General features: G+C 44.8%; 1 protein-coding gene across 1 annotated transcript in view; it reads left to right on the plus strand.

The window, feature by feature from the left end:
* Positions 1-1,961: 1,961 nt before the first annotated feature.
* The window catches only part of LOC137434150 (uncharacterized), a 52,017-nt gene continuing 37,285 nt past the window's right edge, over positions 1,962-16,693 (plus strand). The window contains exon 1 of the mRNA XM_078785746.1: positions 1,962-2,140. Coding sequence (XP_078641872.1) covers positions 2,131-2,140 — 10 coding nt within the window. The 5' untranslated portion in view covers positions 1,962-2,130. The remainder of the gene's footprint in view (positions 2,141-16,693) is intronic.

Genomic DNA, 16,693 nt, shown 5'->3' on the forward strand with positions numbered 1-16,693 from the left:
GCCCCTTGGTTTTAAGATGCACAATGAATTTCGTTTTAAAACTCACAATAGTTCAATTCAGCAAGATTGTTTTTACTATTTTCCATATCATCTATGCCTAATATACATTCATACATACAGCACAATTTATATGCTGATAAAGGTCAAGTTTATATATGTCAAAAATCCATGAGCAGAGTACTCTGGGAAGTCAGTGTAAGACCTCTTCCAAATTTGGCTAATCTTGTACTCACTCATTTTTTATGAAGGCCATATCCATAAATAGCTGTTATTCTCATATAAATTCTATCAAAAATGGAATCCCAAGATTACTCACAATTTTACTATTAATTAATGGCTGCTCATAACCCAGCACATCAAATCTTTATATTCCATCTTCCTTGACAAAAGATATAATGTTCATAATCAAATTATATTTCTATTTTATTTTGCGAATTCTCTGGACATTCGATCCCATCCACATGAAACTATCTATTTCCAGACAAGTACATTGTCGGTTTCAACAATTTTGTAAGATTGACACACAAAAAACCACAAACATTGACACACAAACATACACAAACCCATGCATTTTGTATACTTGTTTGCATTGGAACCATTATTAACAGATCAAGATGGGTGCCAATTTTATTTCAATTTCGTAAAATTTGTCCTTTAATTTTAGAAACGCTAATACACAAATAGACAAAAAGTTTATTTTTAGAAAACCCCTATAATGTCACATTGAAATTACCCTTTCGGTTCCCACAATAATTTATCCAAATTTGACAATACATCCATTTACATGTCAGGTGACCACTGACCTATCAATCATGCAAACGAATAGTCCAGAATGCCCACCTTATGATCATGTGACGCTTGTCACTTGGTTTCCCAAAAAAATGCAAAGCAATTGTTCCAAACTTTGTAAATTTAAATTTAAAAAAAAAAATTGTTTTGCCCAAAATACTCCCTAAAACCACATTTATAATTGACAAATATGAGGCTTCCAGAATGAACTCTAATTCTGGATCTTTTAATTCATGTTCCAAAAAAATATCCAATTTTGGCATTTGATCAATTAATTATTAATTCGCTAATAAGCCAAAAAGTAAAATTCATTCTTGCTCCTAAAACTTTTCAGACACAAGAAGCATCAACAGTTATTCATGTTGGTCTAATGATTTAATCTGTTGAGGCCATTCGTCATTTGGGATCTGCAGCAATGAAGGCCTAATCGTTATCTGAGGTACTGGTAAGCACTAGTACCCTTGATCTTGGTTCGTCCTATGAACTAATCTTCCTATTTGAATATGGACACCGTCGTTTCCAGTGTCCAATATTTCCACACTTGTAACATCGGTTTCTGTCATTGCCTGATCTGCCCACCTGCTCACTTGTATTGGTGGGCTGCATCTCTGGATCCCTGGGTTGCCACTGCGCTCTTTGATTATCTCCTGCACCACGAAAAAATTCTCTGTACCGTCCTTTTTGGAGAGACAAATGGGAATCAGATGGGACAACTGTCACTTTTATGCCTATTTTGGAGGGCAGTTGTGCATTTATCTCCTCCAATGTATCCTGCATCGTTTTTATTTTAAGTTATAGGTCCAATATACGTTCTTGCTGTGCCCTTTTCCTGGATTCAACATCCCAATAATGGAATGCTGGCCAATCTACTTTGAACTTCTGTCTCCTCCTGGCTTTCAATTCTTCTCCGAGTGTTTCCAATATGTTCCTGTCAAAAGTGCCATCCTGTGGGAATTCCCTTTTTCGTCCTTTTGTCCATTCATGCCAGGATTCCACATCTTTAAGTGATTCTACACCATATTTCTGATACATGGAGTTGATACAAGCACCTCTTTGACTCAAGTCTAATTGACCTTGTTTATCCTTGCAGAGTCCACTTCCCTTGCCTGCGTGTGAGTAACACTGTATACTCACTCAATGTATCAAATAACTACTGGGACTACACAACGGGCTACACCTATACCCACTATCAACTGTGTGTACTGCAAAATCTCTGAAGTTTGTTCCACCTTATACAGAGTAGCGTTGAATGCGTTGTTTTCTAGCTTATTCCTATAAGCTCCACTCTGTGGTCACCCCGGATCTCCACCGGATCGAAGTATCTCTCCACCTTTTCAATCGATGACTTCAGGTGATTTTTTTTTTTTTTTTTTTTTTTTGTATACAAGATCGAGGCTCGTGAAAGAGCGAACATTAATCACACAGAAAGACAAACCGACACATAAAACATATAACATTGGGAGCGGTAGACAAGATGGGGAGAGAGGAGGAAGGACACAAACACAACATTATTTTGAGAGCAGGGACCGAGAGACATGGAGACATCGAGAGATCTGTGAGAGGGAGAGGGCATTGGGGCGGGGGCATGGGAAGGGGGGGGGGGGGGTGGGATAGGTATAAAACATATGGACACTGCCGGGACTTCCAGGAAAGAAGTTGGAATTTCAAACAAGGTGGATCTGGGGTGAATTAGCGGGGGTAGAAAAGATCAAGGTTTTGGATGGGGGAAGATAAGAGATGGTGGTGAACAGCTGTTTTAAAGACCTGGAGGGACGAGTGGGATTGAAGGGAGTGAGGGAGTTTGTTCCAGAGGCGGGAGAAAAGAGGAATGAAAGAGTGAAGGTGAGCAGAGAGCCGAGATTTCGGCAGTTTAACCATCAGAGGGTTGCTGGCAGATCTTGTGCGACCTGTAGGAATATTTGGGGGACAGAGCACAGAGAGAGCTGGGGGTGCAAGGCCGGAGAGGAGTCGGTAGAAGACAGAAAGACCACCTACCTGCCTGCGGTGAGTGAGTGAAAGGCCCTCAGAGATAGCTTCATCGCGGGAGTTCCAATAATTCTGAAAGCTTTGGTTTCGACAGCGTGAAGCCGAGCTAGGTGTGAGGCAGGAGCACCGGCCCATAGGGGAGAACAGTATTCCATTGAGCTGCAGATGAAAGCCTTGTATGTGGTGAGGAGCTCAGGTGTGCCGAGGAAGGACTTCGCACGACGGAGGATGCCCAGTCGGCGACTGGCTTTGGAGGCCAGCTTGGAAATGTGGTTTTCCCAAGAAAGATCATGGCAGATAGTGAGACCCAAAAGCTTGAGCGACAGAACTTCTTGGAGAGGATTGTTGAGAAAGTAGATGGGAGGGTTGTCCAGTCGATCTTTTCGGAGAGACATAGTAAGAGTGTGAGATTTGTCAGGATTGAAAGACATGTTCCACTTGTTTGACCAGTCTGTGATTTTGTCCAAGTCTTCAGAGAGTGAGGAGGCTGCAGACTGCCGATCTGAGGGCAGAGGAATGGAGCAGCAGAGAGTGGAGTCATCAGCAAAGAGATAGAGAGGATTTTCCAGAGAGTCGGAGAGATCATTGATAAAGACCAGAAAAAGCACAGGACCCAGAACACTGCCTTGGGGAACTCCAGCCTGAACAGGAAGGGGAGTTGAGAGAAATCCATTCAGGGCCACACGTTGACTACGACCAGAGAGGAAGTCCGCAAGCCATGCATGGAGATTTCCATGGATACCATAGGAGGAGAGTTTGGTGAGCAGAGCTGGGTGCCAGACCGTATCGAAGGCACGTGATATGTCGAGGGAGACAGCTCTGATTTCCTGTTTGGCATTGAGGACCTCCATCCATTGTTGAGACAGCAGAAGCAGCACGTCCAGAGTAGAGTGACCTGGTCTGAAACCAAATTGATGATCAGAGATCAAGCCGTTGGAGAAGAGGAAAGATTTCATATCCGAAGCAATGATGGATTCCATGACTTTGCTGATACTTGGGAGCAGACCGATTGGTCTGTAGTTGCAAGGATCTGTTTTTGCACCTTTTTGTGTAAAGCGGTAATGTTTGCTGATTTTCAGGATGCTGGCAGATGACCTTGAGCAAAAGAGAGGGTGAAAAGGACAGAGAGAGGGTGAGATAGAGCAGCAGAGCAGGATTTTAGGACCTGTGGGCTGATGCCGTCTGGTCCAGTTGCAGAATCAGAGTCGAGGTTAGATAAAAACTCCTCCACCTTGTCAGGAGAGAAGGACACAGAGTCCAGGAGCAGTTGGGTTCGACTGGGAAGGGTGGGAACAGAGAGAGATGGGTTTGGGACACAAGATTTTGAGGCAAACACAGAGTTGAGGCATTCGGCTTTGTCACGTGCGATGTCAACTGTGTGGCCATTTGAGGTAAGGGAGGGGATGGAGGGGGAACAAACACCAGAAACGGATTTGACCAGACGCCACCAGGATTTGGAGGAAGGAGACAGGTTTGAGAGTTCATTCTTGAGTGTGGAGAGAGAGTGCTTCCTGGCACTCCTGAGGGTAGACACACACTTGTTCCGAGCTTGGTGGAAGGAACTGAGATTGCCTTCAGTTGGATTTGCCTTCCAAGAGGCAAAGGCAAGTTGTTTCAGGGCAACTGCCTCACCACAAGATTCAGTGTACCATGGACGGGAGGAAGGGTAAGACAACTGAAGACGAGATGGGATAAATCTGTGCATGAGAGAGAGCAGTTTGCTTTGGAAGAATTCCCAGGAAGAATTGATGTCAGAGGCAGTGGAGATGGGAGACCAATCCAGACGATTGATGGCTGCTTGAAGACCGTCCCTGTCGGCCTGAGTGAAATGCCAGACTCATCGACGCTGAGGACGCTCTCTGAGAATGGCCAGAGAGATGTCCACTTTGACAAGCACATGATCAGAAGAACCGATTGGAGCAGAAGAAGAGCAGCAGACGTTGGCAGGGAAGTTTCCAGAGAGTCTCCTTGTCCTGTGGCTTTTCCACACCCCGATCTCACTGATCGGTGTTGCAGATGAGTCTGGATCAGTAAGTTGTTCTGTTGAGGGGAAATCAAACAGAAAATAACCACATATAATATAACTATATAGCTATAGACTCACCACCTTGGTCGTTTTCCAAGGTTGTCTTCACATTGATGTTTCACAAATATCTCAAAGCTCTGTAGGGGAAGTAGTGGGGGAGACTCAAGACTCCAATGACCGGACACAGGTTTTACAAAAGGTCTGGTTTATTAACTGGTTATTCACTTCATTCCAATTACCAAATAATACCGCTTAATTCAATGGACCAGGTTAACTCTTTTCGCATGGTCCTTCTCGTTCGGCCGATGTTCCTCCGCCACTCCCGTCGGGCAGAGGGTCTGATGATGAGTGCTCGTCCGTTCCGTCGGTCAGAGCTTCTGGTCACAAGTCTCCTTGACTCAACGTTTGCTCTGGTTTATATGGACAAACTGGACTTAATCCCCTGTCCGCTGAATGTTAATCCTTTCTCCGCTAGTGCCCCGAGGTCATGCATGCACCAAGTCCTGGCATCAGCTCGCTCCCCTCCTGCTGTGAGTTCCGTTTACCAAACGATAGGGGGGTGCTCCAGCCAGGGGCTGTGACCAGGTGGACAAGAGATTACCATGTGCGTGCACATTCTTGGCATCCATTTACGAAATCGTTACCAATCTTTACTCAATAAGTTACACTGAGTTACACTTCCACAATTCCCTCATCTTTTTGTTTTTGTTTATATTAACCATTAATCTAAACATCAATATAAGTAAACAGTCAATCACTACAAGTAAACATCATTACGAGTATAAGTAAATAATCAATCACTGCAAGTAAACATCATTACGAGTATAAGTAAATAATCAATCACTGCAAGTAAACAAATTACGAGTACAAGTAAATAATCAATCACTGCAAGTAAACATCATTACGAGTATAAGTAAATAATCAATCACTGCAAGTAAACAAATTCCCTTAGGCATACACCGTCATCCTGCAAGAATCACAAGACATTTCGTTGGTCATTGACTCCTTCCATATTGTTCAATCTATTGCATTTGCATCACAAATATATTTTCAAAACAACACTTCACCATCACCAAGATACAACAATTTCACTTCATTTTCAAGTTTTGTAAAGCATCTGCACCATCTGGCAAAAACGTTTGCCTCCACACAAATGTTGACTTTGTTTGAAAGGAAGGGCTGATCACTTGTGTTTGAATCCTGGTATGAAACATTTTCTCCTAATGTCTTCATAGCTCCTGCACTACTTCGTGTAGGATTTCGCTGTTGTGGTAACATTGCGGAGTCATAGACTGACCCTGCTCTCCTTGTAGCATTCTTGCCACTTTTTTTGCTGTAAACCATAGTAATTCCTGAACAAGGCCTTCACCCAGTTGTAGTCGACTTGCCTCCTCCCTCATTGTGAGTGGGCAGCAAGTATTGGTGTGACGTTGATTGGCCAGCAAGATGTGGAACAGGGATGCCGGATGCATCCACAATGATGTTGGGACCATGGTGTTCAGGTCATTCATGGTCCTTACCAGGAGCAACCAGCAGAATCGTGCACAGCTGTTGTGACAAGGGCACAGCCGTTTTTTGCAGCTCCATGCTGGTTCCCCGGACGTTGGTGAAGTAATAACATATGTCCCCGCATTTCACAGAGGTTGCAGGTAAAATGTCGTTGTCCTGCAACTTCTGATGTGATGAATGTTCGAAGCCTTCGAACAAGAGTAAGTGATCGCCTTTCTTTCATATGTTGCAGTGTGATCCAGGCAAATGGTCACATAAATTTCCTTGGTGAAGGTAAGCATTCATCTCCAAGTTACACAGGAGAATGTCTTCATCATTCTTTGAGAAAGAGGGTGTATGCCATGATTAACTTCATTTTTAGCCACAAATTTTCTTTCTCGAACTTCTTCCCAATTCCGTTAGCACTCCCTTCAAAATGTGATCTCGTCTTATCCTTATGCTCAGTCACATCTGAATCTGCTTTCCGCACACACTGAATCAGATAGGGTACATCTTACCATGAAATCAGCATAATCATGTATATCTTCCGACAGTTTCACATTCAACAATTTGTTGTTTTTCCTTAACACATTCAAAAAGTTATATTCATTTATATGCGTCACACAAATAATATTCAATCAGGTATGTATTTCACTACTAAACTAAGAATAGCATCCACAATTGCTTTCAGGTTAATATAGTTCAAAAATTAACTCATGCAGGTATTTTAGCACTACTCTAAGAAAATAAATTGTATATGATTACAATCACAAACAGGAATATCTAATTCCAAACAAAAAATTTCCCAAACCAACAAATTAAGCATAATGTATTATTACCATAATTCCTCTCCACTTTTTCTTTCCCCTTTTATTTTTCTCTAACAGTGTGTCACTCGTGGTGATATGAGTTCACTGATATTGTGATTGACACAACTCATAACATTGTCGTTATGCCATCTATCTATAATTCCAGCAATCTCTGTGTGTCTGTCTGTGTGTCTGTGACCGCTGTTTCTCGACAACCACGGGTCCGATATACTTGAAACTTGCCAGGTATATTGCTGGGGACCCGAGGATGTGCCTTTTCAAGGTTTGTAATTAATCGGACAAGTACCTACCGAGCTATGTCCAAAAAACGCTTCAACCAATCAGAGAGCAGCGAGCTATCACGTGTGCCGAACCGTTAATGCAATGCAAGCGTTAATGCGTTAATGCAAGGCTTTTCTTTTTTTCCCTCTTCTCTTTCTACTTTTCCTTGCGATTAAATTGCAAACAGCCAAAATACGTTGGCGCTAATTGAATAATTGGCCATTAACACTAAAATAATCGTAACTGCGATATGCCAACTTCCGGACAGTGCAGCCTTCCATGTTGTTGTTGTTTGCAGCAGCTGTTTGCAGCAAGGCAAGGCTTTTCTTTTTTCCCCTCTTCTCTTTCTACTTTTCCTTGCGATTAAATTGCAAAAAGCCAAAATACGTTGGCGATAATTGAATAATTGGGCATTAATAGATAGATAGATAGATATGCGATATGCGAACTTCCGGACAGTGTGCGCGTTACGAGCTGACCGCCATTACGGTACGTAATTCGATTTCTTATGCGCATTATTTCTCCCAATTCAGTCAGAGCGAAGGGCGGAAGCGAAGAGCGTTGTTATTTTTTGTTTACGGGCGTACGGGCGGGGTAGAGCGTACGGGTAGCGTTTTTTTTTTTTTTGGGCAAGGAACGGGCACCCACGTACGGGCAATGCCCTAGTTATCTTAATTCTACTGTTTATGTCGCCATAAAAGTCTTCCTTTTCTGGTTCCACATTTCTTTCCTCATTTGTCACTTCATGCGTTATCATCGTGTTGTTGGTTACCTTATTCAAACACACCGTCACTAAGGCTTTCAAGCAAGCCACCACTAAAACAATTGCCAATATAACTACTAAACCAACAAACAAGTCTGCTACTCCTTGTATATATTCATACCTATGACATAGTTATATGTTGATGACATTCAACATTATATACCAAACTAACAAGCTTCCTAAAAGGTAAATAAAGAAAATCCCTTAATATGTAACAAAAATCAGATTATTTGTCTTACCCTGATCCCCCTATCTCCCGGGGTTGAACTCAATCCCCTGATCATGAGTGTAGTTGTGATACATTTTTTTTTTTTTTTTTTCACTCATGTTGTATTAATATCAGCAGGTAATTGTATGTCATGTAGGCAAATAAATGTCACTATCCCAAGTAGGAATATCACATGTTGAAAATGTAATGTTTATCAATGCAAGGGGTGTTAAAATGTAATTCAAATGACTGTAAATCACGACTATCATTTATCTGCCACTGAATGTTCTGCTGGGCTGCTAGGTGCAGCCTTATTTTCTGTGGGATCGTCCACCTTAGCCCCATGTGCTTGTTTGCAATGAGGGGCATGAATCCAACTTTCTATTTTGGGTCCATTTTTTTTTTTTTTTTTTTTTTTTTTTTATCAATCTCCTATGGTTTATCATTTCGTTCCAAGATACCGCAACCAAAGGTTTTAACCAAAGCTCTACCAAACTATTTCCAATTTGAACAAAAAATGCCAGTGAAACAATGATTCGAAGAATTAACTTCAAGGGGTCAATAAATTTATTCTATAGCCAGATCTAATTTTCCCATCCAATAGTTTGCCTTGCCACATGTCATATTATAACACTTTAATAAACCTTCGAAAAATATTTCCCATCTCAACAAATTTCCTTTTTTTTTTTCTTTTTTTTTTCAAATAGCCATGTGTAACTTACGTATTTAACTACAATTTCCTCTCAATTTGTTTGGCCTAACTGGCCGCAAAAGTGGCTGCCAGCATGCAGTACCGTTTTTTATCTACCAAGGAAGTGTTCGTCCACACAAGACCTCTACCAAAATGTTGTTTGTAAAAACAAATCTGGGATTTCTGATTACATGGATGCACACTCTCAGGACATTTTCAGGCTGCTGTTAACAATCCACTACGATAACTTAATTCCTTTACCCACAATCAAATAATTAGTACAAATTGAGGATATAATCCCTATCACATTCTTTTATAGATTCATTATGTTGGATCTAATTTTTTCCGAATAATTTTCCACTGCTGTAAGGCAGAACAATAGCTCTCATAAGTCTTTGTAATATCTCACTTCATTTACCCAGCATCGAAGAATTTATTTACTATCCATTCCCATCTGTTAACCAGTGACTTTGTTTGAACTCCAAAACTTAATTTGATGAATCCCCTGTGTACAGCTACCACTTATTGAAACCCATACTTTTGTAGAAAATATCCAAGTAAGTGTTTTTATTTTAAACCCCCTTAACTGTTGCTCATCCATTTCTATGCACCCAGTGAGTACTACTGACACCAGTATGCCAATATAGGTGTGCGAGTTTAACAAATATGTTGCAGGTGCATGTGACATCGCGTCCTGAGTATAAATAACGTAACAGCGCGTTCATGTCTGCCCCTTGGTTTAAGATTCACAATGCATTCCGTTTTAAAACTCACAATAGTTCAAATCAGCAAGATTTTCTTTACTATTTTCCCATATCATCTATGCCTAATACACATCCATACATACAGCACAATTTATATGCTGATAAAATTCAAGTTTATATATATATATATATATATATATATATATATATATATATATATATATATATATAAATCCGTGAGCAGAGTATTCTGGGAAGTCAGTGTAAGACCTCTCCCAAATTTGGCTAATTTTGTACTCCCTCATTTCTTTTTATGAAGCTCATATCCATAAATAGCTGTTATTCTCATATAAATTCTATCAAAATGGAATCCCCAAATTACTCACAATTTTACTATTAATTAATGGCTGCTCATAACCCAGCACATCAAATCTTTATATTCCATCTCCCTTGACAAAAGAGATAATGTTCATAATCAAATTATATTTCTATTTTATTTTACGGATTCTCTGCATATTCAATCCCATCCACATAAAACTATCCATTTCCAGACAGGCACACTGTCGGTGTCAACAATCTTGTAAGATTGATACACAAAACAATAAAAAACACTAACATTGACACACAAAAATACACACACACATGCATTATGCGTATTTGTTTGCGTTGGAACTATTATTTACAGATCAAGATGGGTGTCAATTTTATTTCAATTTCATAAAATTTGTCCTTCAATTTTAGAAATGCTAATACACAAATGGACAAAAAAGTTTATTCTTAGAAAACCCCTATGATGTCACATTGAAATTACCCTTTCAGTTCCCACAATAATTTATCCAAATTTGACTACACACCCATTAACATGTCAGTCGACCACTGACTTATCAATCATGCGGAACACTAGTCCGAAATTCCCACCTGATCATCATGTGACCCTTGTCACTTGGTTTCAAAAATTTGCAAAGCAATTGTTCCAACTTTGTAAATTTAAAATTGTGTGCCCTACATAAAAGATCCAATTTCGGCATGTGATCAATTAATTACTAATTTGCTTACAAGCAAAAGAAAAAATGAATAATTCTTGCTCCGAAAACTTTTCAGACCCAAGAATCATCGACAGTTATTCATGTTTGTCCAGTAATCTAATTTGTTGAGGCCAATCGTCATTTGGGATTTGTCGCAATGAAGGCCTAATCATTGTCTGAGGTATCGGTCAGCACTGGTACCCTTGATCTTGGTTTACCCTATTAACTTGTCTTCCTTTTGGTATACGGACATCCTCTTTTCCAATGTCCCATCCGTCCATACTTGAAACACCGGTTTCTGTCGTTGTCTGATCTGTGCACCTGTGCACTTGTATTGCTGGGCTGCATCTCTACATCCCTGAGTTGCCACTGCAATCTCTCGTTATCTCCTGAAACACGAAAAAATTCTCTGTACCGTCCTTTTTGGGGAGACAACTGGAAATCAGATGGGACAACTGTCACTTTCATTCCTAATTTCGAGGGCAGTTGTGCATTTGTCTCCTCCACTGTATCCTGTATCCTTTTTATTTTAAGTTCTAGATCCGTTATCCGTTCTTGCTGTTCCTGTTGTCTGGATTCACCATCCCAAAGATGGAATGCAAGCCAGTCTACCGTTAGATTCTGTCTCTTCCTGGCTTTCAATCTTTGTTCCAATCTTTCCAATCGACTTCGCTCAAATGTACCATCTCTTGGAAACTCATCATGTCCCTTTGTCCACAAATACCAATTCTCGACCTGCCTTATAGCTTCGGCACCATAACGGTCGTACATATGATGTGTACAAGTACCTTTTTGTGGAATTTCTGGTTGTCCTTGTGTATTCTTGCAGGCTTCATTTCCCATTCTGCCTTTTATCAAAGTAGCGTTGGATGTGTTGTAGCTTGTTCCAGGTTCCTCTAAAGCTTCACTCGTACCTCCAGGAAGGATCTCTCCACCTGTTCACACGGTGATTTCCAGAGAATCTCCCTCAGCTGTGGCTTTTGCACAATCCAATCTCACAGATCAGTATTTGCAGATGAGCCGGAGGGTCAGTATGAAATGGGTGAATCCTCAGGTGTCCGCTCTGTTTGACGGGGAAATCACACAATGGTAACCGCACATATATATCTGTATATAAACTCACCACCTTGCTCAATTTTCCCAGGTTGTCTCCACATTGATAATATCTCACAAAGATATCAAAGCTTCTTTCTTGAGACCGCATTTTCATCAATCAAACAATCAATATATTCAATTCAATTTATTCAGTTCAATTTATTCAGTTAAATTTATTCAATTAAATTCAATCAATTAGATTCAATCAATTAACAATTCAATCAATTATTCAATTTCAATTAATTCATCAATATTCATCAATAAATCAAATTAATCATTTTGAATGACTCCTTGCATAAGCCCTTTCCCCAATGATGTCAGGACAGGTCCATCCATTGACTGAGATCGACTCTCATCGGTCGTCACCTCTGGTTCGTACCTCATGTCAATTGATGAATCACCGTCCTGTCCTAGGGTCATATCTGACATATTTCCCCATTTTGCCTGGTCTCCACAAATTTTCTTTGCAACCACTAAAGGCAACTCATCCTTCATTCGTGAGACAGCCAAAATGGATGGCAGATATTAAAGTTCATTGGGAAAAATATCTCATCATTTTTTTTTTTTAATAGTACCCAAATCTCTTGGCAATATAAATTTCGTAAAACTCCTGAAATAAGACTGTAAAATTCCTTCAATCATGCTAAATTTTGAAACTCCATCGCTTGTAACACCCAATTTATCCCATAGGGCTTGAAAGTTCTTTCCCAAGTTCATGCAATCATTCTGCATTTGAACCCTATGATATCATTCATAATAATCATCATGATTTTATAGTCATGGTTGTAGTGAAATTATGTTTGCTCGGAATCCAAGGTGAACCCGGGGTGCTCGCTACGGAAGGGGCCGTCTATAAGAGCGGGACAACCGGGGCGTGCGGTCACTTCAGCGGGACTCACTGTGACATTATCCAGTAGTTGAATGGTATGTACGCCCCTCCCCAAATGCCGCGCTGCGCTAACCATGGTTAAATGGAAACTATCTTTGCTGCTCATGAATGCTCTGATTTGATACCTGTATGTATGTATGTATTTTCACAGGACGTATTACCGATCTAAAATGATATTAAACCTACCCAGAGGTCAAGTCGTGTCTGAGCTTGATTTCCACGACACTTAATATCATTTTATTTCGCCGAATGGCTGCCCACCGGATGATCGTGGTGCTGATTCTCGGAGCCGACCCACACGCTGAAGGATCTGCTACGGCGTTTGCTCATTGGCGTTTACACCGCAACCGCTCAGCCGAGCTGAAGCGCCTCTACATACGACACGGAGCGCTGTGCACGGCCGGCGTCAACTCTCGCAGCGGAGACAGCCAACCGACTGCATCGATCGATCGCTTCGCGCAGGGGCCATGTCGTACATTACTTAATCGTAATCCCTCTCCTGTCATCGCTCCTGCACTGCTCGCCTCGGAGAGGAATGCCCAGCGGAGGACCCGTCGAGCTAGCTCCAGCAACGGAGCTCCGACTACTCTCGCTGCCGGCCTGCCTCGAAAGAAGGGACGTCGCAAGCCTTTTTGCGGGACCGCGTCGTCAAAACGCGACCTGCTCTCATGAGACCCGAACGCCAGAGCAGGCGTGGCGGACTCCGGCTCGATGCCTGGAGCACGACGCTACTGGGCAACGTCCTGCGGCTGATACCCCGTCGGAACGACGGACCCGCTTGGAGCCGCCAGCCGACCCGTCCGATCACAGCTCGGAAGCGCTAACGGCTCCGTCCGAGGGATTCATCCTAGATATGCGTGCCTCGGCCCGAGTTGAGATTCCCACGTGAGTGATCACGTCTCCCATGTCGGCCATGCCTCCACACGACCGGCTCTCTCCGACCACTCGCTACTCGGTGGCCCATCTCCTATGCGCTGATCGCGCACTGCTCGTCGGAATCACGCCGTCACGACCGGCTCACTCCGACCACTCGCTACTCGGTGGCCCATCTCCTCTGCGCGAACGCGCGCTGCTCGTCGGAATCACGCCGTGCCTCTCACGACCGGCTCCACTCCGACCACTCGCTACTCTGTGGCCCATCTCCTCCGCGCGAACGCGCGCTGCTCGTCGGAATCACGCCGTGCCTCTCACGACCGGCTCCACTCCGACCACTCGCTACTCTGTGGCCCATCTCCTCCGCGCGAACGCGCGCTGCTCGTCGGAAGCACGCCGTGCCTCTCACGACCGGCTCACCCCGACCACTCGATACTCGGTGGAACCACCTCCTCCACGCGAATCGACGTGCACTGCTCCCATCGCGTGCTACTATTCTGGGAGGCCCGCGATCCCATCCTGATTCCGATCACCTCCTACACGTGGCACCCTTCGCGTGGCACCGCACCGTCGCTGGAAGGAATCACTACAAATGCACGACGCGCCAGTTGCGCGCGCCGCCTCTTCACTGGATGGACCCCTTTGCATGCGGTTCCTCTCGCGGGCACTCTGTGAGGCCGGCGATTCTGATCGCGGCCCTCTCTGCGTTGCCGGCGATTCCTCGCTGCTCGTCGGATCCCCTCTTACACACGCATCACGCGCCGCACCGTCGCTGGATGGAATCCCTACTATGCACGACGCGCCCGTTGCGCGCGCCGCATCTTCGCTGGATTCCTCTCGCCGGCCCCACTGAGTAGGGGATCGCCCGGAAACGCCTCAATGGAGGCTCGCTTGGGCCCGGGCGAGGACTCGTCGCAGCACGGTCGAGTTTCTATGGACGTCGAGCGGGACCTTCATAGCCTTTCACGACACACGGGCATATGCTTCTAATGGTTGATCGTATACCTGACTACCATGTGTATAAGTGATCGTTCTTCTTCGTCCTTTGTTTTACTTGATCAAACGGCGTATGCGTTAACCACCTGCGACCTTTGTAAAAATGCTGTGCATGGAATGTATGTGGACCGAATGCTTTCATTCTTTTTTTATATACACCCCGCGTTTCACCCCATTATTTACTTCGATAAGCTGTTGGATTGCGTTATATTGCGTTTATGTAGTGTTGGTGTAGAGCAGGCTTGACGGACTGAAAGGCCTCCTCTTCATCCTTCATGCTCGATGCACCTCATATGCGATGCTACTTCAGGGCGTCGTATGTGATCGCTCCTTAGACCCGACAGCCAGGCAGGCGGGGCGCTGCTTCGGGTCGTGCGGTCTGTCGCTGCCGGGCGTGCTCGCCATCTCGACTCGGCGTGCTCGCCCCTCGGCTCGGCGGGCTCGCCCGCTCTGGATCACCGGGCCGAGACGCGGCTTTCGGTTTCCCTCGTACGCGGTGCGCCCTAGATGATGCTTTCGCCGTCGGCCGGGTTCGTGTGCTGTGTGCCGATCTCGGGCTCGCTCGGGTGCTGCTGCGCGCGAGACGTTGGATTTCGGTGTGCTGCTTTGCTCCGTCTGGGGATGCCGTTCGGCTGGAGCTCGCCGTCAAACCCGCCCGACCTACTTGATGACGTCATCAACTGTATCACGCGTACGCTTTACAGCATCTTAGACGCGTTCGCTTCGCGGCGTCATTTCGCCCGCATTTCGTCATGACGCCCGACCTACTTGATGACGTCATCGACTATATCACGCGTTTGCTTTACAGCGTCGTACTTGCGTGCGTACATTAGCGTCGTACATTAACGTACTTGCGTGCATCCCGCGATCTCATCGGGGATTCGTTTACATTACCCTGTTCCTTGGTAAACTACGTACCATTTGTCCTTTACGTAAACGACGTAGACAACGTAACGCGGCGCTACCTCAGGGTCGCGCGCCAGCGCCATTTAGGGAGTACACGGTGACCTCGTGAAATGGTGACATACATTGAGCGTCGCGCCAGACTCCCTTGCCACCTGCGCGCGCATGTAACGGGGGCACCGTACTGCCTGCTCGCCCTTGACGCTGGGCTCGCTGTTTATCGGCCAGAGCTCTTGGCTCGTACATTTCGAGACTGCGTGACGCCTCGTCTGATTCCTTTTTCCCTCAGCCTGACCCAGACTGTGAAGGTCGTCTGTCTTCGGTATGCCGCGCGCTGCTACTTCCTCGGGGGGTGGGGTCGGGTGCCTTACGGGTGCCTTACCAGATGTTTCGGCTACCTCGATAATCTTACGGTTTGTGGATATGTCCATATGACCATGATTCCTAATCTGCAGCGCTTCCTTGGGGTCGCGCTGGTATCACTCATGTGCTCGAGGTTACGTGCGAATACTCCCTACGCACAATGGATAGATCTTCTGGGGTACACCGTGACCCATGGAGCGTCTGCGTCTGCGACCTTTTCTCGACATGGCCCCTCCCTGTGATTGGGCCACCTCGCCCCTTTGTGGGGGCCCGGGTGGGTATTGTTGCTCGCCCGGGTGCCGTCCGGTCTACCGACTCCCACCTCGCCCTTGTGGATGGCGTCCATGGATGCTTTTGTGTCTTTGTGTCTTGGTGCGTGACTTTGAGTCCATGGATGGTCGATCCGAGCCATTCCATGAAGGTGTTGCATGGATGGTTTGGTCGGCCATCCGTGGATGGACAGTCCATCTGGGGAGATGGCTGTCTTTGGGTCTCTGTGCCACTGCGTCCGTGGATGGTCGATCCATCCGCGGTCCGGCTGGATCCGTGCTGGATCCGTGCCATGCAATGATGGCGTTGAATGGATGGATCGGTTGGACATCCGGGGATGGCCAATCCATCCGGGACATCTGACATGACAATCATCTCGACATCTAGACCATCCACCCGGGACAACGCTGGGACAAACATGGTTTGTCCAGCCGAGGCTCTCTCGGTCTGCCGATCTTATCCGATCCTCCGCGCGCGCTGTGCCGCTGGACAGGATTGCCTTATGCATCCCGGGGGTTCTGCACGCTTCGCTG

Source organism: Myxine glutinosa, chromosome 10 (assembly GCF_964187855.1).
Source record: "Myxine glutinosa chromosome 10, kmMyxGlut1.1, whole genome shotgun sequence".
Lineage (NCBI taxonomy): Eukaryota > Metazoa > Chordata > Myxini > Myxiniformes > Myxinidae > Myxine > Myxine glutinosa.